The 21,043-nt window shown below is 40.0% G+C and overlaps 1 protein-coding gene across 8 annotated transcripts in view; it reads right to left on the bottom strand.

The window, feature by feature from the left end:
• Nucleotides 1-21,043, bottom strand: part of pld1a (phospholipase D1a) — a 56,203-nt gene that overhangs the window by 2,600 nt on the left and 32,560 nt on the right. For all 8 annotated transcript variants that reach the window (XM_034675010.1, XM_034675007.1, XM_034675006.1 and 5 more), the window contains 17 exons: nt 19,631-19,783; nt 17,473-17,622; nt 16,142-16,225; nt 13,235-13,316; nt 12,943-13,053; nt 12,659-12,844; nt 8,746-8,971; nt 8,396-8,524; nt 7,809-7,927; nt 7,353-7,466; nt 4,145-4,255; nt 3,916-4,004; nt 3,649-3,762; nt 3,431-3,480; nt 3,196-3,330; nt 2,583-2,736; nt 2,222-2,339 (listed from right to left, as the gene is read on the bottom strand). In XM_034675010.1, the coding sequence (XP_034530901.1) occupies nt 2,222-2,339; nt 2,583-2,736; nt 3,196-3,330; nt 3,431-3,480; nt 3,649-3,762; nt 3,916-4,004; nt 4,145-4,255; nt 7,353-7,466; nt 7,809-7,927; nt 8,396-8,524; nt 8,746-8,971; nt 12,659-12,844; nt 12,943-13,053; nt 13,235-13,316; nt 16,142-16,225; nt 17,473-17,622; nt 19,631-19,783 (2,125 nt within the window). The remainder of the gene's footprint in view (nt 1-2,221; nt 2,340-2,582; nt 2,737-3,195; nt 3,331-3,430; nt 3,481-3,648; nt 3,763-3,915; nt 4,005-4,144; nt 4,256-7,352; nt 7,467-7,808; nt 7,928-8,395; nt 8,525-8,745; nt 8,972-12,658; nt 12,845-12,942; nt 13,054-13,234; nt 13,317-16,141; nt 16,226-17,472; nt 17,623-19,630; nt 19,784-21,043) is intronic.

Here is a 21,043-nt window from a genome sequence, read left to right as displayed (position 1 = left end):
CCAAAAGTCAACAAGTTGAGTACAAAATTCTCACGTATGTTTTTACTTGTGCAGAAACTTCTGACAAATCATTTTTGTGATTTCGGTAACTAAAGTAAGCTCTTGATTTCTCCTTAGAGAGCACATCTTGTTCGTGCAGTCAGCCGCAATGTAGAGCCCTGTTTCTATGGAGGCTCAGATTGGACAAACCAAACACTTTGACGGTTTTAACCTTCTGCAGATAGCACGGACATTAAAACTAGCATGAATTTGAATGTAGCATTTCCCCAGGACTCCGTCTAACCCCTCCCCCCACTCACACGCCCCCGCTCACATGCACGAGCGCCACTGATTTGCGACCATATGATCTTGACTGATTCAAAACCGGTCCTCACCAAAATATTATCATAGTGAAAGTTAAAAACACAAACAAACATGGCTGCTGTTAGTACTCACAACTGTCATGCTAACATTATCCAGTTGTACTGGTGACACGATATCAGGAGAAAAGTTATAACACATATATAATACTGTAACAGCTCTACTGTTTGTTAAACATGTTCAGTGAAGATGCTCTTAATTCCTACAGTGTTGACAGTCAGTGAAGGCATCAGAAGAGGTGTAGGGTGTGCGAGTGGGAGAGAGGAGAGACAAGAGGAGAAGTTTTTCATTCATTCAAACATTGATTGTTGTTTTGTTGGTTGTCGTGATCACGGCCGACAGTGACCGGTTATTAAAACTCAACGTGTTCACGAATCGGCTCGTCATCCCTACAGCGTCCGGACGGACGCTACAATACATCTACATTTCTGTAGGACTTACTGAATGTCTTTAAATTCTTCTGCTTGTCAAAGCCCCCTTGATGAGAGCTGTTTAGACTCTGATCCGGACTACAGTCCTGAGCAAAGCACCTCATCGGGTCAGAGGGAACAGGCCCGAGGTTGAGCGAGAGGGGCAGTAAAATAGAGGCAGGGGAAGCAGAGGTAGGAGACGGGGACTCTGAGTGCACGCTGGGGAAATGTACGCGCAGGAGGCGGGCAGAACGGCAGGACGGGATTTGATTGGTTTAACATTTTGGACCCCAAAAACGCTGATTGGTTGGTGTTTTCCCAGGTTTACTCCGGCTGTAGATAGCAGCTTTTTTTCACTCTTTTTTAAGAACACAATATGTATTGATTGCCATCAGGACATAAAGATCCTTTTAACCAGTATGACAAAAAGTGTGTCTCAATCTAACTACCAACCCCAGCTTTAAGGACTCGAATGGGGAATTGTTGTTTGTCTGTCGCAATATTCATTTCTACCACTAGATGTCACTATATGCTCACTCTGCTTCTTAAAGGAAAGGACAGTCGACTTTATTCACTTCAGTAAAAACTTTCCTTCCTTGTGTCATGAACATGAATGACTTAAAGGACTGCTTTTGACTGTTAGATAGACTTTTTGGAATTTTAAGCTCATGTGTTAAGTATTTTAGTGGAATCTACATCATCAAAGTTTAGGCCTGACTCTTTGGTAAATATTAAAGTTTGCTTCCTCATATGACTAACTCATTTATTATCTTGAATCCATGGCACACCCAAGCCTATCAGAATGTTTTGACATAACTTGGCACCTGAGCTTATCCTACCAGACTTCATTTAAGCTCTTTTAAAGGCACAGTGATGAGTTGTTGTTTTTTTTTGCTGATTTGAAATTGTCTCAATCTTATAACAATGCCTCTTCATGACCAACTAAGTATAATGAGATTATTTTAGTCAAAGAAACACCTCAACCAGGGCTTTACACTGTAAAAGAGCAAAATGGCTGTGAACAGGATTTTGTGTTTAGGCTGGCATCTGAATACTTCACTGCTCTTTGAGGACAAAAGAGTTACCATTTAATGGCACCAGAGCACACATCATGATAACGGGGCAGTGACAGGAAACATTAAATCAATACGTCTGGTCATCTTTTGTTAGCTAAATAACGGTAATAAATCACTCTGCATTCTACTAAAAGTCGTCTCGAACAAAGAAAAGTAGTATTTAAAAAAAGAAGATCTGTATTCATTCATTTGCTTCCACGAAAAATGAACTCTTTTAAAAGAAGCCACATCTTTACAAAAGTGGATGATGGTGTTCATGGGAAATGTAACGATGGTGTTCATGGGAAATGTAATCTTCATCCCAGAAAAAAAACTAATCAACATTAAAGTTTCTCACTGTGCCTTTTAATGTCCTCCCTTAACAATCCCTCATACCTTCTCATAGATGGTGGCGTTCCGTCCAGCTGTGGTCATCCACACCTCCTTGTAGAAGCGATCACTGATTGGGTCAGACAGGTCAATGCTGGCGTCAGTGTGGCCTCCAAGGATAGTCCTGCTCAGAGGGAGAGAAGGAGGAGGAAAAAAGAAGCTTTTAGTTTGACTGTTAACATCTTTGCTGGATTAAGCCATTTACAAACTAAGCACTGGTATTTTGTTGAATACTGTGGAGAGAAGGGCTTCAATATAAGCTGATCAAAGCAGTAAGATTTAATTCAAATGTCATGTCACCTCTGGAGTATTACAGCTCTTCCTCTCTCATTAATAAACATAGCCGAATACACACAGACACACACACCTGAAGCATTCAAGGCGAAGCTTGAGTGCGTAGGGCCCAGCTTCATACTCCTGTCCGTCCATCACAGCAGGAACCTTTTCAGAGTCCTCGACAATCACTGCCACCTCGCTGTCACGTTTACCCAGCATGCTTCTGTCATTGATGTTCGCAGACCCTGGAAGAAATACACACAAGAGAATGGAAACTTAAAAACTCAGCGTTCATCAAACTTTGTGTTCGCATTGTTACCTCTTTCTTCAGCTCAAAGTAACACAGTTTAATGGTCTAAAACTAAAACTACTTTACTTACTTTAGTAATTATCTCATAGAAACAAATCCCACAGGAAAGTAACACTTCTGTCTTAGAAACTACATGAACAAAAATGGAGCTACACCTTCCAGCAGAGGGCAAAACTGAGCAGCGCTGCAGCAGCCACTTTACTTCAGGGATATTTATATGCACATTTTTTAGCTGCACACATGGCGAGAGATGACATCCAAAGCCAGATTTTGAGATTTATCACACTGCGATGGTGTCAAAGGCAGGAATGCTAAAATAGTGTTTGGTGAAAACAACCTGAGAAAAAAAAACAAAACAAGGGACAGAATGTGAGAGAGCAGACGAGAGACTGACCGATGATGACTGTGTTGTCGTCAGCGATGAGCATCTTGCTGTGGACGTAGATGAGCTCCGTGACCAGACGTCCCTCCAGCTCGGCGTGAGTCCGCAGACCGGCGAAGGAGATGTAGTTCATCCAGTGGTCGTCCACTAAGAGGAGGAAGAAAATCATACAATCAGCACTTTTTTCAACTCTTACTGTGTTATCAGGCAGAAAACATTACATATGATAACTTATTCCTGTACTTACTCTCTTTTTTCAGCTGGGAGATTATGGAGTACTCTCCTCTGATCATCGTCCTGACAAAGAAGGAGATCCAAACTTATCAGAGAGTGTATAAATGTTGGAAATCCCTGACATAAATGTACTTTAAATACATAGGATTTGTAACAGCGCACATTTTCTTCCCCTCCTCTGCTCCTTTTTCAATATTTAACTTGGACTTATCAACATATCCTGTGGTTCACCTGTAGTTAAAGTGCATCACCGCCTGGATGGCGTTCCCTCCTCCTGTCGTGATGTCTCCCTCAAATCCAGGAAGCAGAGGGGTGACCACATACACACGGTACTTCTTCCCCTCCCTGAGAGCAAACACACGTTGGTTACACAAAGGTGAAGAGTAGCATTGTCACGCAGAGGAAGATTAATATTGTTTGCAAACACAGTTCACATGACTGACAATTCAAGTGTGTGTAGAAATTAAACAAACACGTGGTTTTAAATAAAGGAAGTACTTGTATGCTCTGATGATCCTTTCAATGATGGCGTCTCCGATCTTGTTGTAGACAGTGCGGTTGTCGGCACAGCTGATGAAGAACTGGTTCTGATCAGAGAGGAGAAGGAAGCCGGAATAGAGAACAGAATTTCACTACACTGAGGAGTTTTGATTATAAACCATCAAGATTTTTTTGAAGTGCTGATAAGTATACAAAACAAATATGAGTGTTTGTGCTGCTGGTTTACCTCTATGTAGATGTAGTGTTTGCTCTTGGCGATGACCTGGATGTAGGCATTATGGATGGACTCCTCGTGGTACTTTATGCCTGCTGACCAATCTGCCGCCGACCGTAACACCTTGTCGACAGAAACATGAGATGATTTTAGAGGTCATTCTGAAAAGAGGGCTGTGTTCTGCACTTATTTCATGTGACCACAACAATGTATGTGGATGGTCCTTTCATATACAGTGCTAAACAGAAAGCTAAAGCTAAACAGAAGAAAGAAGTTGAGTGTGGAAATATCTTATTAGAGGCAATGTTATGAAAACAGGGCAATAAAAATGTATTTTCCAAACACCTTTTCCACCAAATATTAAAAGCTTGTGTGTGGAGTAATTTTGTTTTTGTTGGTAACCATAGAGCAGGCATGTCCAAAGCACGGCCCGGGGGCCAATTGTGGCCCAAGGTCCATTTATTTATGGCCCCAAGCTTCCATCTTAAATTGTGGTATTTATAGCACAGAAATTAATCACCTTTGAATCATCTGTACATTTGCAGTTTCTTTCAAGCGCACAAACAAAACTAAAGTCAATCCAGAAACGTCTCAAAAAGCTTCATATGGACAACCTCTCTAAAGCCAAAGCACTGAGAATTCTTCAAGATGGCAATAAAGAAGAAACACAAGAACTTTTAAAGCTGACAGGTTTTCAACTTAATGTTTTCATCATAATGTGAAAATGTTCTTGACGAACACAAAAAGTTCAGAAGACACAAAAGAGGACACAAGACAAGAACAAAATTAAGAAATTGTGCAGAAAAGGGAAAAAATTGGTGCATAAAAATTGTTCAGAACAAAAATATATTTTGTTCTAAATATGTTGTCTGCTGGTCAGAAAAGTCTTAAAATCAACATGAAAAAGAAGTATGATGAAATCCAGATTGTAATCCTGCCATAGAAAAATAATGAGCCAATATTTTTTCCCACATTTCCCGACCCTAATGAAAAACATTTTCCTCCAGAAGAAGATAAAGTTTGCTAATGTTTACATGGCGTGTGGAGAACTGAGGACTTCCTAGTTACTGTTTTATTGAGGAATTATTTTAAACAATTGTTATTAAATAGATATTTCATACATAACTTTTAGGATTCCTAAGTCACAGTATAGGAGCCACTGGCCCTGAGCTATTCTTACAACATCATATGTGGCCCTCTTTGAAAAAAGTTTGGACACCCCTGCCATAGAGCAATTACAAACATTCTGCTTTGTGCTTGTCTTGACAATTATACATCATCAGAATCTGGTGAAACAGATAAGCAAGTGGAGTGGTAGTAATAATAGTGAAAATAACCCTCTGCGACCCAAGCTTCAGTAATGATTGTGGACACTAAGGGTTACTTAATCATTAGTATCACCGCACGGTGTTTTTGGCGTCATGGTGAGATGGTCCCTCTCCATCTAAGTGTCTTAGATCTCTCTCTCCTTCTCTTTCCCTGTCCTTTTGTATATCTTTGTGTATTCTTTTTTTTTGGTCCACTGAGGTGTGCACGCCCTCTTTTACAGAACATGATATTAGCTGTCAATAAAAGATAGGCCAGAGTTCTAAGAGGGATGGTGATGGTTGCATGCACACAGTCACAAGCACAGAAGAAAAATGTTTTCTTTCTTTTCTTTTGCTGCAAGAATAAATAATAATAAATAAAAAAAGAAGAAAATAAAAAATAATAATAATAATAGTGAAAATAATAAAAATAATTATATAAATAAATGAATATATAAATAAAAATAAATAAAATAAATAAATAAAAACACATACATAAATAATATGAAGAATGTTAATAATAACCACACAAAAAAATAAAAATGTTATGTGTGTGGAGTTTTCACATTTTAACAATACTCTTGTTTTGCGCCACCTTCTGTTGTTTATATTAGTCTGCTTAACAGTTGATGGTAGTGATTTCCCCACAAAGTAATTCTAAAAGATGAGTTTTAGCTGGTAAAGATTTTAGGTTGTAGATTTAGCCTTGAGGTTAAGATGCGCACCTATATGGCAGGTGGCTCGGGTTCGTTTCCAGCCTGTGTCCCCTTTCCTGCAGGTCATACCCCGACTTTCTCTCCCTGTTTCCTTCTCTGCCAACTGTCCTCTCCTCTCTAAATAAAGGTGCAAAAGCCCCCCAAAATAAAAGGATTTTATAAAAAAGGCAGTTTTCATCAGTTTTTTGTGAACGGGCTACATTTGGTGCTGACACCTCACAGCAAGAAAGTTCCTGGAGCCTTCCCGTCAGAGTTTGGATGTTCTCCGTGTGAGAGAGTGGGTTTTCTCCAGGCACTCACACAATGCTCATAGATTTGATTGTAGACTTTAAATTGCCAGTAGATAGGTATGAGTGTGAGTGGTTGTCTCTTAATGTTAGCCCTGGGACTGACTGGCGACCTGTCCACGGTGTACCCAGCCTCTCACCCAATGACAGCTGGGATCAGCTCCAGCCTCCTGGGATAGGCAGTATGGATAATTTACGGATGGGCGAACTTTATTGGCAATGCTGGAGTTAACATACAGGCGTTATCCACAAGAAAAGTCCACAGTGCCCCTTTTAAGCAACTTACACCATATGTTGTTGGTGAAAAAACAAAGTAAGTTGTGAATTACCAGTGCCAGATATAGTAGAGGAATATAATGAATGCTGTAATATTCTGTGAAACAAGTTAAGAGAGGTGCCAGAGGAAAAACAAGACACAAATGAAATACATAAACCTCTACTTACTACCACAGAGAAAACAAAAGAAGCACTGAAAACAAAACCTGACAGGTTTGAAATAAGATCTTTCTACGTGTCTTATTTTAGTATCTCACTCGAAGGTACATTCCTTGAGGCAAAAAACCCTTGAGTGTCAATCGTGAGTGCAAACCTTCAGAGTTACATAACTTGTTGGCCCTTGGAGAGTTTCTGAACGCTCACTCTCTTTTATCTTTGTCCAGCAGTGCTGGCAGACCAGCTGGTGGAGAGTTGTACGGGATGGTAGGAGTTTATACTGAGTGTGTTCGTGTGTTCTTGTGTTTTCTCTGTAATTTTCTACCAGTGGTTCTTCTGAGGTTGGGTGAATGGTTGGTTTTAGCCCCTCTTTCTCATTTTTGTTAAATTAATAAGAAAGAAAAGACCACATTTTCCACAACATGTGCTGTTTTATTGGTTCAGTCGGGTAAAAAACCAAGCAGTTGTCTATTCTTACCTGCACTTTGGCATTGACGCTGTCAGGGACCTGGTATCGGAGCTCGTCGGCACTTGAGTGAGACTTGGGCAGCAGGAATGGATAAGACAGAGAGCGATACTTCGGCTTCATGATCTGTAAGAGACGTTGTCAAAGGATGTGGAGTCAGAGGAGGAAGGAAAAGGAGTGAAAACAGGAGGACTGGAGAAAAACCTGATGCCATGGAAAGCCTGGGTGTGAGGATTAAGGTGTTTTTCCGATGTTCAGGCCTGACATTATGTTATATATTGCCAGGCTAGTGTTTATTTTCCAGCTTCATAATTGAAGGTATAAATAAGGCAGTCTATAATAAAATAAAGCTCCTGGTAAGAAGTGTCCTAAAAGGGGAGTTCAATCTGCAAACCAAGACACTCCAGTTTATTAAATCCTGGGTAATCCATCTTCATCCCTGTGTGTGTTCATCAATGCTCATAGTACCTTAGTGAAGTTCCAGCGCTGAATAAAGTGTCTGGCCACATCTCGAGCAGCTCTGCCATGAACCACTGAGGCGATGTCGTGCCAAGGCATTCTGGGAGTTGTGTACCTATCGATGAAGTCTGCAAAGAGCAGATAAGAAAGGACAGGACAGAAGGAGGGAAGGTGAGAGAAGGTCAGATGATTTTTATGTGAAGAGAGGGAGAAAAAACAGTAGAGCAAATAAGTGTTTGATGGTGCTTGTTCCACACAATATTAGCTTTCCAGATGACTAATTAGTTCCATTACAGCAGTTTAACAGGAAAAGGCATAAGACTCAGAGTAACAGGAGGTAGGTCTTTGTATACCAGAAGAATTTTAAACCAAAATTAACAACAGGGAGATGTTTTCAGAGTAAGCATTCTTATGGGGATACATCTCAGACTAAAGCTCAGTTTGTTGGGGAAGACTTGGCAGACAAAAGTGTTTGAGATGAGAAATTTGTCTAGAAGTGGTAAAGGTGAGGATGAGTCTCCCTGACTTACTGTGTAAGTGTGTAATGTCCCTGAAAATACCCTAAAGTAAGAAATGTGTGTGTTTGTGGAACAGACCATCAAAAGGTTTCTCCAGCTGGATCCAATCCTTGTACACAAAGTTGCAGTAATCTTTTCCATGCCAGAAGCGTGTGTTGCCCTGTAACTCCCCAACGCCTGTCTTTAGGCTTCTCACTGAACCACTCCCTACACACATGTATGTACGTACACACACACACACACACACACACACACACACACACACACACACACACACACACACACACACACAAAGAAACAGAAAGAAATCACAGTAGTTAGAGGACTGCATGTACTCTCCATGCTCTTTTACAGCAGTCATTCACAATGTGCTTCCAATTCACCAACTTCATATTCCAACATTCTCATAGTTTCTCGTGTAAACACACCCGAGCTGTCCACACTGCTGACACTGTCTGCATGCTGCAGAGTGTGTTTGTGCAGGTGTCTGTACAGACTGAAGCGAGCCCTCCTATTGCGTCCAATCCCCTTCAGTTTTGGTAATTCCACCACTTCAGTAGGCGGCGTTTCTCGTCCATTGCTCTTGGGGACACCATCAGTGATGCCATCAACAAAGGAGACACCCTTAGTGGTGGAAGTGTTGGTGGAGCCAGCCTGGAACATGAGAACAATAGAGAATATACACTCAGTGACAATAATCTATGAGCTATAACTAATACAGTCGGAAGGATCACATCAGAACAGGTCTCAGAGTTTTGATTGGTCTTAATTTGTAGCTATTTTGAAGGTGTTTTTTTTTTTATTACTGTCAGGGTCTTAAATGTAGTCTGTCTTTATTGATATAACCAAAACAGGGAATGTCAGTGAGTTCAGAGAGGTTATTACAACAAGATTTATATCATTTAGATGATTTACTGTATGGACTAAGACCATTTCTTTGAAATCTTGGACTATCTCCAACAGTGTGTAAAAACTTCATACGGGACTTATGGATAATCAGTTATTATTTTTTAAGGCCTTATTCACAAGACTTGACAATTGTGCCTGACTTCTGAGAGTTGCTCAGTAATTTTAAACGCAACTTTACAGGTATTTGGAATGACCATAGACTGTATAAAATATGGATGTAGTATCCGCGACATCACCCATCTGTTCCCGAGCGCTGTTTTAAAGCCAATCGACGGCGGCAGCCATATTGGAAATGCTGAACTCAACCAGGCAGAGTGTGACGTAAGAGGCGGAGTTTGAGCCTCTTAGCCAACAGCTATGTGTTCCCGTCCGGGAGTCAAGTCAGTCACGTCCTTATTTGGGCAAAAACTCGTAATCTTAATATCTTCTGAACCGTTCCGTTAGAAAAAAATTCACACCCCATACAGTGTGTGCTGATAGAGAGATTAGCTACGTAGGGCCAAGCCGTTTTTGAACCAGGCTGTAAACATGTTTATTAATGCTGCAAATATCGTCTTTTTGAATTGGTGTGTATGTGGTTTCTGGTGTTTCTGCAGCCAGACTCAAGTGGATTCTCGAAGAACTGTAGTTTATAACACTTCCGCATGGACTTCATTGTTTGAGACCGGAGGTTGCTGCTTGGGTATGACACTGTATGTCTTATGACTTGAAACGATACAAAATGATACGATATGAAACAATACTATACGACACGAAATATCACAATATGACACAATACGATATGACACAAAACAACACAACACTATACAACACATCCAACACGACAAGACACAACACAATATGACAAGGGATGGGTACCGAATTCGGTACTTTTATAGGTACCGACCGAATTCCGTCGGTACTACCGAGTACCGATTTGCGTAAAATCAAACGGTACCATGTTTCGGTACCTGAACGCATCCTTGTGACTGTGAGGGAGTGGAAGAGTAGGCGAGTTTCCATACTTTCCCCCTGTAATAATGTTCAAAAACTGATCAGGTGGACGTCTCTGCTCTCTGCTCTCTGCATCTGCGCGGGGGCGCGCCAAATGGAGCCTGCAGCTCAGACTCACGGTGAGTGCGCACGGCCGTCAGCTGCAGGCTCCAATTGGCGCGCTCCCACGCAGATGCAGAGAGCAGAGAGGAGGATTAAGTTGAGACGGACTCTCACTCCTACTACCTGCCCTGTTTATAACCGTTCCTGTGTGCGTGAATGCCCAACAAGTAAGTTGTGTGTCCTGTTATTATAAAGAGACAGATAACTGACTTTTTCCCGTCCGCAGGCATTCACGTGTGTTCATTGATAAACTCCCGAAAGAGCTATTAGCCGCCACGAGCACGTGTCAGCTATAATATATAATCACCTGTATAATCCTGTTTCTGTTCATTTCATGTTAATGAAATATATATGTTAAATTTAAAAAAAATTTGATTTTATTATTAAACAAATTAACATTTATTACCACATAAACACACAAGTACCGAAAATTGGTACCGTTGAGTACCGGTACTGATTCCCAGGTACCGGGTATCGGTACCGTATCGGTTCAAATGTGAAAGGTACCCATCCCTAAATATGACATGATACGATATGACACAAAACGACACTAAACTATACAATATGACACAACAATCCCAATACGATAACATATGATATGACACAACAAAAAATGACAATATGATACAACAGCACACGACATGAGACAATACTACGCCATACGATATGACACTAAGCGGCACAACACTATACAATATGACACGATAACTTACGCTACAATACAATATGACACGATAACTTATGATGTTGTTTACACCAGTGTTTTTCAACCTTTTTAGAGCTAAGGCACATTTTTTACATCAAGAAAATCCTGAGTTGCACCACCAAGCAAAAGTATTACAAAATGACACATTTACAATGACAACTGAATTTATTGATCTATTTATCTGAGAGAGGGACTTTGGCTACTTGTTTAACCGCATCAGGGCTGAGCATCTCATTTACAATGGCTTTGCAGGCAGGTAGTATCAATGTCTCCCCCAGAGTGTGTAGTGTTTTTTGATTTGGCTTTGAGTTCAGCTACTAAGTAGCTAGCTTTGAGAGCTCTCGCAGACACAGATGTAGTTTTCTCATAAAAGTTGCCGGTACATTTGTCTTTTTTCGCAGGCAATCAAAATAGTCTGTGATCTTGCTTTGAAGTGACGGGTCTTTCGTTTGGAGATGGCGTTAAGGCTTGCTTGGGACCATGGCAAAGTGGTTAAGTTGTTTCTCACACACCAAGCATATCGTAGTCGGTGCAGCAGGATCCCCAGTGAAAGTAATCCCAAATGAAAGATAACTTTCACTGTATTGTCTTGAGCTCACCGTTTTTCTTTTCTTTTCAACACCACTGATATGACGCTCTTAATCAATTTCCCATGGCACACCTGACAATGTCTCACGGCACACAAGTGTGCCACGGCACAGTGGTTGAAAATCACTGGTTTACACGATACTATAAGATACGATCTGAAATAATATAATGGGATACGGTAGATTCAATGGGATACAGATGCGATACAATTCAATTTGAATGGATACGATGCAATGTAGTGTTGGGGTACGATACAATGTGATGCGGTGTGGCACAATTTGATGCAGAATGATATGATAAAATATGATGCAGTACTATCAATACAACATATATGAGGTTATATCATACCACTGATAAAATACAATACAATGGGTAACATATGATGTGATATGACATGATGAGGAAGGATACGATACGAAGGATACAAGATACAGTAAAATATTATATAAAACCATACAACTGGATATGATAGTGTATGATACTTATTTCATCCCCTGTGAATTTGCAGTGGGCTCGGGGGAATCATGTAACTTCCAACCACACTTTAACACCAGTCTGTGCCAAAGCCTCGTTCTTGAATAAAGTCTTAGTAACAACATTTTAGTTTTGATGATATACATTTATTGACCGTAGGGTCAATAGTATAACTAATGTTTTTGTGTGGCACTGCAGGAGAATGTGTTTGCTTGTTCTGTGTGTGTGTAATTAAAATCAAGAGCCCATTCAATAGCTGGCACTGATAGAGTGCAACACACTGACCACAGGCTGTCAGTGAGGGTACGTGCAGTTCCTCCTCTTCACCCAGCATCACCCCCAACTGTGTGAGTTTTAATCAAACACTTTTGCTCCTCTTTTGTTTGAACCATTTGTCAGGAGGCTTGAAACACATCTATTGCCAATAACTGCAAACTGTTGATTTTAATTAGTTTAGTGTGTGTGTGTGTGTGTGTGTGTGTGTGTGTGTGTGTGTGTGTGTGTGTGTGTGTGTGTGTGTGTGTGTGTGTGTGTGTGTGTGTGTGTGTGTGTGGAAAGTTGTATCCAACCTGCTCCAGGGCGACAGAGCGAGTCACACTGCCAACATCCGTCAGCCGGTGCTCTCTGTCATCCCAGCGACCGTACGCCAAGTCGATACCGCCCACGAAGGCCACTGATTGGTCAATGACGACGATTTTTTCGTGATGCGCCCAGAGATAGACGGAGGACGAGACGTGGTCTGGATGTCGCATCACCTGAGAAACAATACAGCAGAATAAACACAGAAGACATTGATTCACATCCGCTATATGAGGACTTTTAGTTCCCATCCTCTGTTATTAGTTGTAGTTACCTTGATGTTGGGATGCAGGTGCATTAGGGTCCTCTTGCTGTAGCCTGAGTTGATGCCCAGGGCGAGCTCCACCTCTTTATACAACATCACAAAGATGCGCACACCCTGTTGCTGCAGAGAAAAGGAGTGGAAAACACATTTTAGCATCATGTATTTCTTGCTTACTGTTCACAGTTTCAAATTAACACAAGGTAATTCTGCTAAAATTAAGAGGTCTTGTAGTACAGAGTGTTTTTTTAAGTTATAAGCACGAATACTTCACCTATACTGTTTGCAGTCTAATGCAACTTACTGCTTTGCGTTTGAGCGTACAGTCTAGCCTCCATCTGTTTCCTTCTACCACAGGTCTCTTCAGGAAGATCTCTGGACTCAGCCTGGAGAAACAAACAACACGTGATACTCATATTTCTTGATTTTCATTGAGGTTAAATAGAAATCAAAAGAAAATACATCACCATTATTAAAAAAAACCACCATATATTCATACACCAGACATTACATTCTCATGAGTCTAAACCAGGGGTGTCAAACATGCGGCCCGCGGGCCAAAACGGGCCCGCCAGAGGTTCCAATCCGGCCCGCGGAATAACTTTGCAAAATGAAAGGGTTACATAGAAGACATTAAGACTGCGCACCTGAAAGGCGCTTTTTTTCCCGGGACTTTTTTCTTAAAGTGAGGAAATAGATTAGGCTACTTGCTGTTTGCATAATCCGGTTGAGATTCATAAAGACTTTTTAGAGCACTATAAGATGATCCACTGAATAGTCAACTTTACCTTCTTCATTATTATAATCTATCTTTTCTTTTGCAGTAAACATTACATTCGGTGTCAGGTGAATAGGTAACCTGTGTGTTTCGTGTGTTGGCAGCAGGTTTCAGGGCTTAAAGAGTAAAATATTCGGCCCACTATGAGACTCATCATGGCAGAAAATACAAGAGTTTTTGTAGAAAGATAGTTCATTAACTGTGAACATTTTCAGAATGTGCTTGTACTTTTTTGCACTAAAACAAAGGGAAAATTTAGAGTTGTCATTATTTATAGGTTGTTATGTTGTGATTTTACCGGTCCGGCCCACTTTAGATCAACTTGGGCTGTATGTGGCCCCTGAACTGAAATGAGTTTGACACCCCTGGTCTAAACCATAGGCACGTGCACCCTGAGTTTACATGTCTATAAAGGAATTGACTCACATAACACTAGCTGACACCTCATTGGTTAAGAGCATCAGCCCTGTGATTACTCCCTTGGAATGAAGAGATTTCTGACACGTGGACACAAAGGAGTCTCTCAGGGACTTTAAACTATTACTTGTAAAATGGTCTCATCAAGAGTAGCTTAACTGTATCCAAAAGCAAATACATTACATTTTCCTACCTAAATATACCAAGACAGATTTTAATACAGGCTTGACTGTCAGCTTTTTTTTACTAAAGGACAAGTTAACTCTTCTTTTTCTCCTTTCTGACATTTCATTTTATACTTGAATTGTGTGCCTGGGAATGACACAAAGATGTGCAAACATATATATAAAACATTTCAGAGTGACACGTTGATGGTGGGTGTAGGAGCTACAATATGGAGACTGTTTCTCACTGTCAGTGTGTTTCTATTCTGGGTGTGTGGATGGACTGTAATTAGAGCCAGCACCATTGTATTACTGCCTGGGAGCAAGGCCTTGTGGGTAATACATAATGTAATGTGTGACAGCATGTACACTTAAAGGGTATCAGGGTGTCAGGTTGGCTCAGGCTTTGGCAGAAATCTGCTAAATGGCATGTGTTAACAAAATAATTAAAATAAGCAATTAGAGCCATTCTACATGAGGTTAGGATGTTGATTTTCATAATCTTATTCACATGAGAAAAAAATACTTGAAATGTTTTTTACTCTGCTGAGGTATAGTAGTTGGAACTGACTCACTTTGCTTTCAAAAATTGAGTATTCACTTAGTCATTTTATGATGGGAGAGCAAGAAGCAAAAAATATCTGAAATAAAATGCAACTCAAATTCCATAAAAGTTGTGACGCTGTGAAAATGTTAGTAAAAACAAATCGTTTAAACCATATAGTTAATTTTAAAAAGTGCAAATACAAGATATAAAATGTTGAAACTGAAAACTTTTATTATTTTATGAAAAAAAAAATTCTCCTTTTAGATTTGAAATGTTTGGGAACCCAGGAGACCAGTCTCTGAAGTTCTGAAAGAAAAAAGTTTTCAGCTGCTAAACAGTTCAGCATTTCCCTTGTTGTACTTTCCATTTCTTAATGTCCCAAATTGTTTCACTGGGTGAAAATTCAGGACTGCAGTCAGGTCAGTTGCACCCGGACTCTTCTACTACAGAGCCATGCTGTTGTGATACATGCAGAATCTGGTTTGGCATTGTCTTGCTGTTATACGCAAGGCCCATCCTGAAAAATGCATTGTTTGGATGGCAGCATGTGTTGCTCCAAAACCTGTAAATATTGCTCAGCATTAATATCGCCTTCCCAGATGTGTAAGCTACTAATGTTGTGGGCACTTGTGCAGTCCCATACCATCATGGATGCTGGCCTTTTAAGCTGTGCACTGATAATAATCCAGGTGTTCCCTCTCCTCTTTCGTGCAGAGGATGCAGAGTCCATGATTTCCAAAAGAAATTACAAATTCCAATTTATCAGATTCACAGGACAGTTTTCAAATCACCTCATCCCACCTTGAATGAGTTACCAGTGTTCATTTATCATGTTTATATATGGTTTCCTCTTTGCACAGTACAGTTTTAACCTGAATTTGTGGACACAGACAATATTTTATGGAGGTAGTTTTGAGTCCATGCAGTGACTTCCACTACAGAGTCATGTCCACTTTTAAGTCAGTACCACCTGAGGGCCCGAAAATTATAACCATCCAGTCTTGGTTTTTGGCCTTGTACCTTTTGAACAGAGATTTGTCCATATGTTCTTAATCTTTTAATGACACTATGAACTGATGAAAAAAATCCTTAAATTCTTTGTGATTTAAAGTCTGGAACATTATTCTGTAATTGCTGAACTATTTTCTCATGCTCAATTGTGTTTCTTTCAGGTGTCGAGGACATTAAATCTGCACTGGACATTGACCTTCTTTTTACTGGGCTCTAAAATTTCAGTTCAGACAAGCCTTTACTTGGAAAACTGCATGATGTCATAGGTTTGGGTGAAGATTTATCAAAACTCACCACCAGTCGGTGATAAAGATTTCCTCTTTAGCCTCTTCCAGAGCATCAGCTACATCCTCCATGTATGTTTTTCCGTTCACATACCTGAATAAAAAAAAAAAACTACAGTCATTCTGGGTGAATTGTGAAAGCAGACATCGGTCACATGGGCTTGTTGTCACACATACACCCTTACACAACAGTACACAAGTGTATGCAGTGTTTCACTTTGGACCATGTACTGTAAATGAATAACCACTTCTCCCTTTTAGTTTGTCCCAGCTCACCACAAATTAGGTTGACAGCAGCATGAATAACCATGGCAAGATAAAGACATTAAGAGCGCAGAGAAAGTGTGTGTCACTTCACTTCCCCAACTTTCTTAACCTTTAAGGGCGTCAGGCTACACCCAGCGCTTTGTCACCATGACATAATAGTTCTTCAAACACTTTTTTCCATTAGCTCACAGGAGCACAGCATGTTTTTCTCATAGGGAGTACAAAGAAGATGTAATGACATTATCACACAGATGATTCAGTATCACACAATCTGCCTGTCGAGGAGGAGAGAATTAGAAAAAACCTAAAAGATGGCAAAGGGAGAGTGGACTGCTCAGTCCTGGCAAATATTCTCATAGTTACCAGTGAAAGGCAGAGACATGTAATTTACAATGATCATAAAATTCTGTAATTTGAAGCTTCCTTGGACTGAGCACAATTCTACAATGACCTACTAAACCACTTTCTTGAGTTATACACTACCAGTCAAAAGTTTGAACACACCTTCCCATTCAATGGGTTTCATTTATTCTAATTATTTCCGTCATTGTAGATTAATACTGAAGACATCAAAACTATGAAATAATCTGGTTTTGCCATAATCTGGATTACAACAGTAGTTAAATAGGGCTATCCATTGTGTGCTAACCCTACCTCTCAACAACACAACTGATGGTCTCAAACACATTAAGAAGACAAGTCATTCTACAAATGAACTCTTAACAAGGCTCATGTTCATTAGAAACCATTCCAGGAGACCACTTCATGAAGCAGACTGAGAGAATACCAAGAGTGTGCAAAGCTGTCATGAAGGAAAAAGGGGGCTACTTTACAGAATCTAAAATATAAAACAGATTCTGCTTTGTTTAACACTTTTTGTTCATTCAATAATTCCATATATGTTTTTTCATAGTTTGGATGTCTTCAGTATTAATCTACAGTGTTTACAATAATTAAAATAAATTTAAAAAGTCCAAACTTTTGACTGGTAGTGTACATACAAACTATTAATTGTAGTAACTTTTGTAGATAAAAGGAATATGAAATAAATAAATATTGGTATACAGTACTTACCATTTTGAAGGGATGTTTTCCTGTAACTGTGCAAATGATCCAAAGCGATGAACCCGAAGGAAAGCATTCCCGTTTTCCCTCACGAAACTCTCGATGCTCTGACCCCACCAGCGGGCATGTCTGTAGCTGCTGCACTTAAACACCAGGGTCCTATCCAGAGGGTGTGCAAAGAAACAAACACAGATGGTTTGAACATCACAAACATGCTTTTGTTCTTTTAAACAAATACATGTAGGTATTTCATAGGTGTTGGAATAACAATAGATTTGTAGCAAAATATGACAAAGTCCTATGGTGTTTAGAATGTTTTCGCCCTTAGTTCGATGCACAGCTGAGAAGTTTTCTTTTCTGGGCATCTTTTTCCTGTTCTTTGAGAATTAGCTCTGGATTAAGACTGATGGATGGCAAGAAGTTTGTTGTTGTAAACTGAAACAGCAAACTAATAAAGAGTGTCAATCTTTCAAATTGGTGTTTTGCTACCTCTGTAAAAGTAAAATGTTACCTAAAATCCTAGCAAAGAGGATCACGGACAGTTCATGCTTTGCACAAAGGTGAGTTGAAAAGCAAGTCTTTTAGCATCTGCTCAGTCAAGGCAGATGGCTGTCTAACATGAGTCTGGTTCTGCTCGAGGTTTCTGCCTGTTAAAGGGAGTTTTTCCTCAGCCCTGTATATAGCTAAATGCTGCGAGATGCAATACTCATGGTGGATTAAGGTGGAGTAAGACTCAGTCTTATCCTGTCATGGTGTTGGGTCTCTGTTCATAATTTAACATAGAGTTAAATAGACCTGCTCTGTTTGTAAAAGCGTCTCGAGATAGCGTTTGTTGTGATTTGGCGCTATACAAATAAAGATTAATTGATTGATTGATTGATTGATTGATTGATTGATTGATTGATTGATTGATTGATTGATTGATTGATTGATTGATTGATTGACTGACTGCCTGCCCATGATCCAGCTGACATGCCAGGGAGGAGTAAAGGAGAATGCATTGCTGTGCTCAGCTTATGGTTTCCAGGGAATGCTGCCACCCTCCAAATGCACGTAATACTGTCAGTGGGAATTCAGCTCACTTGCCATTGGGTTAAAATGTTTGTTGGTAACAGATTGTGTAAAAAGAAAAACGACATAGTGGCTATCATAAAGGACACAAAAAAAACAGAGAGAGCTCTACTGACTGGCTGCAGTACAGGTCATAAAGCCTGTCTCCTCCATGTTAACAGATGGGACATGGGTCAAACTTCAAAAATCAAAAAGCGCATCAAATACATTTTTCTCAATCATGTTTCTGTCTTTGAAGTTAGTTCCTGTCATTCTTATTTATGTACTGATGTTACTTTTTTCTGTTAAGTTTAACTTTAGTTATTTAATGCTACAAAAAATGGGTACAGTGTCATGATTGACCAATCTGTTGACAAATGTGGCTCCTGCAGCGCTGCATGCATTGGATTAGCAGAGGAGGAGTAGCAGGGAAACTTACAGGCACTTCTCAGTAAACTTTACATAATCATGAGTCTGAGCTTCAGGCTGACACAAGAAGCACAGACGATGTCTTTGCTATTTTAAAGTTAAAGGGGCAGATACCACAGCTCAACCAGCTGATTCCTACTACACAGACTCTGGTTTCAAAAACATCACCAGCAACAAACAGTATGTCATTACCTGTCCTTGGCGGTATTTTGGCTTTGTTTTTGTGCAACAGGAAGAGACTCAGTGTTGCTACATTTTTACTTAACATATATATTTTTAAGGTTATTTCATGGTTATTTGCTTTAATTGGATAGAAAAGCTGAAGACAGACAGGATTTATTGGGAGCTGAGAGATTGGGGTGCACGCTCGACTTACAGAGAAAAACTGGACAGCCATAATTTTTTTTCTAATTATAGGCTTCAAGATTTTTACTTTAAGCAGTAAAGCTTTTTAACAAACCAGTGATTTTTTATTCATTCGTCAGAACCCTGGCAAAGGATTTCCCTCCTACTACTAAAGCTTTAATGCATTCAACCTACACTTGAAACCACGCATGAGTGCTAGAGGTTAATGCTGTTCTCTGGAGGTTATAGGGAGTTTCTTAAAAGTCTAAATCTTTTCTGTAACCATCTGCATTAAAATTCATATATTCAAAACACACATAAGCACACAAAAACATAAAATAACCTGGAGAGGCTATCGATCCGGACTCCGTGTTTGGTCTCTGTGTCTTTTGAGTCCATCTTGATGCTGAACTCTTTGTCCACCAGCAGGACGAAGGAGATGGCCCCTGAGTCTGGCTTCATGTACAGCAGGCAGGAGTCCTTCACCACCAGCCAGCTACACAAACACACACACAGTTGTATTATTATTATTGTCATCATCGTGAAGATTTACGATTTGTTTTTCTGGTTAATGTTCTGTGGATCTCTGCTGATTTCTGCCGACCGTTGCTCGTAGTTCTTGTTTGGAAGAACGGGTGTAGGAAGAAAATCAACATGGGGATGTAGGTGGATGGGCCGAGCGTTTCAAACGTGTGGGATTTATTTTGTGTTGTCTTTGGAAAAAACAACAATCAAAACTGCTCACATAATAATTTGGCTGTGATGAAGAGAGAAGGGACAGTAAGAGACAAACAGATGAATAGAAAGGCGAGCGTGTGTCACTGCAGCTGGTTTGAAGATGCCGCTAAGATTGTGTTAAAATAACTACCAAAAAATGAAGCATAATGAGCCAACACTATCACTTATTAAGTTATCATTATTATATTTCTAAATATGCAAAAAGTGATCACTGTGTTTTAACGCCCACACTGAGACAGCTCCTGCCAGAAATTTGTACTTCCATCACACCTACATTTTAGAAGTTTGCCAGTACAAAAGGAAGAAAACACTAAAAAGAGTAATCGTTCTTTTTAATCAATCATTTTCAAGACATTAAAGCTCCTGTGATTCTTTTTTATGGGGTTGTGAAACAGACTGTTGAACAGTAACGGAGGCCACAGACAGCACCATGCTGACCACTGCTTAATTTATCATTACCAACCATAATCACACCATGTCAACCTGTCACTACTGACATTTTTTAATACTGCCTGCAATTACTTCTATTTAATTTAAAGGTGACATATCATGCAAAATCGACTTTTTAATGGTTCTCTACCTGAAATATGTTTCCCTGGCATGTCTACAAACCCCCCGAGAATGAAAAAAATCCATTCTGCCCCTGTTCTGATTTCTCCACCTTTCTGTAAATGTGTGTGAAACGAGCCGTTTCAGACTTCCGTGTTTTTGTTACGTAACAACAATATCCGGTCTGTCACGGAGTCAGAGCTCGGAGCTTGTTCAGCCCATAGACTGTATGAAATACAACTCAACCCCTCCTCTGTTTTTCATTACCTGCACACATGTGTGCTAACAAGGAGCTTAGGAGGGAGGCATGCTAGTTGTAGGCTGTCTTAATAAACACAAAGGTCGGTTTTACTCCCCACGTCTGCAGATTTGAAGATCTAGTGGATGATTTTTATTTAGCATGGATAAGTGCTAGCGCTAGTTAGCATAGCCACATAGCTAGATGTCGTAGCTGTAGCTGTGTACCAAG

The sequence above is a fragment of the Notolabrus celidotus genome, chromosome 22, assembly GCF_009762535.1.
Source record: "Notolabrus celidotus isolate fNotCel1 chromosome 22, fNotCel1.pri, whole genome shotgun sequence".
Taxonomy (NCBI): Eukaryota; Metazoa; Chordata; class Actinopteri; order Labriformes; family Labridae; genus Notolabrus; species Notolabrus celidotus.
The sequence above is the reverse complement of the archived record's forward strand: the minus strand, read 5'-3'. Positions and strand labels throughout refer to the sequence as shown.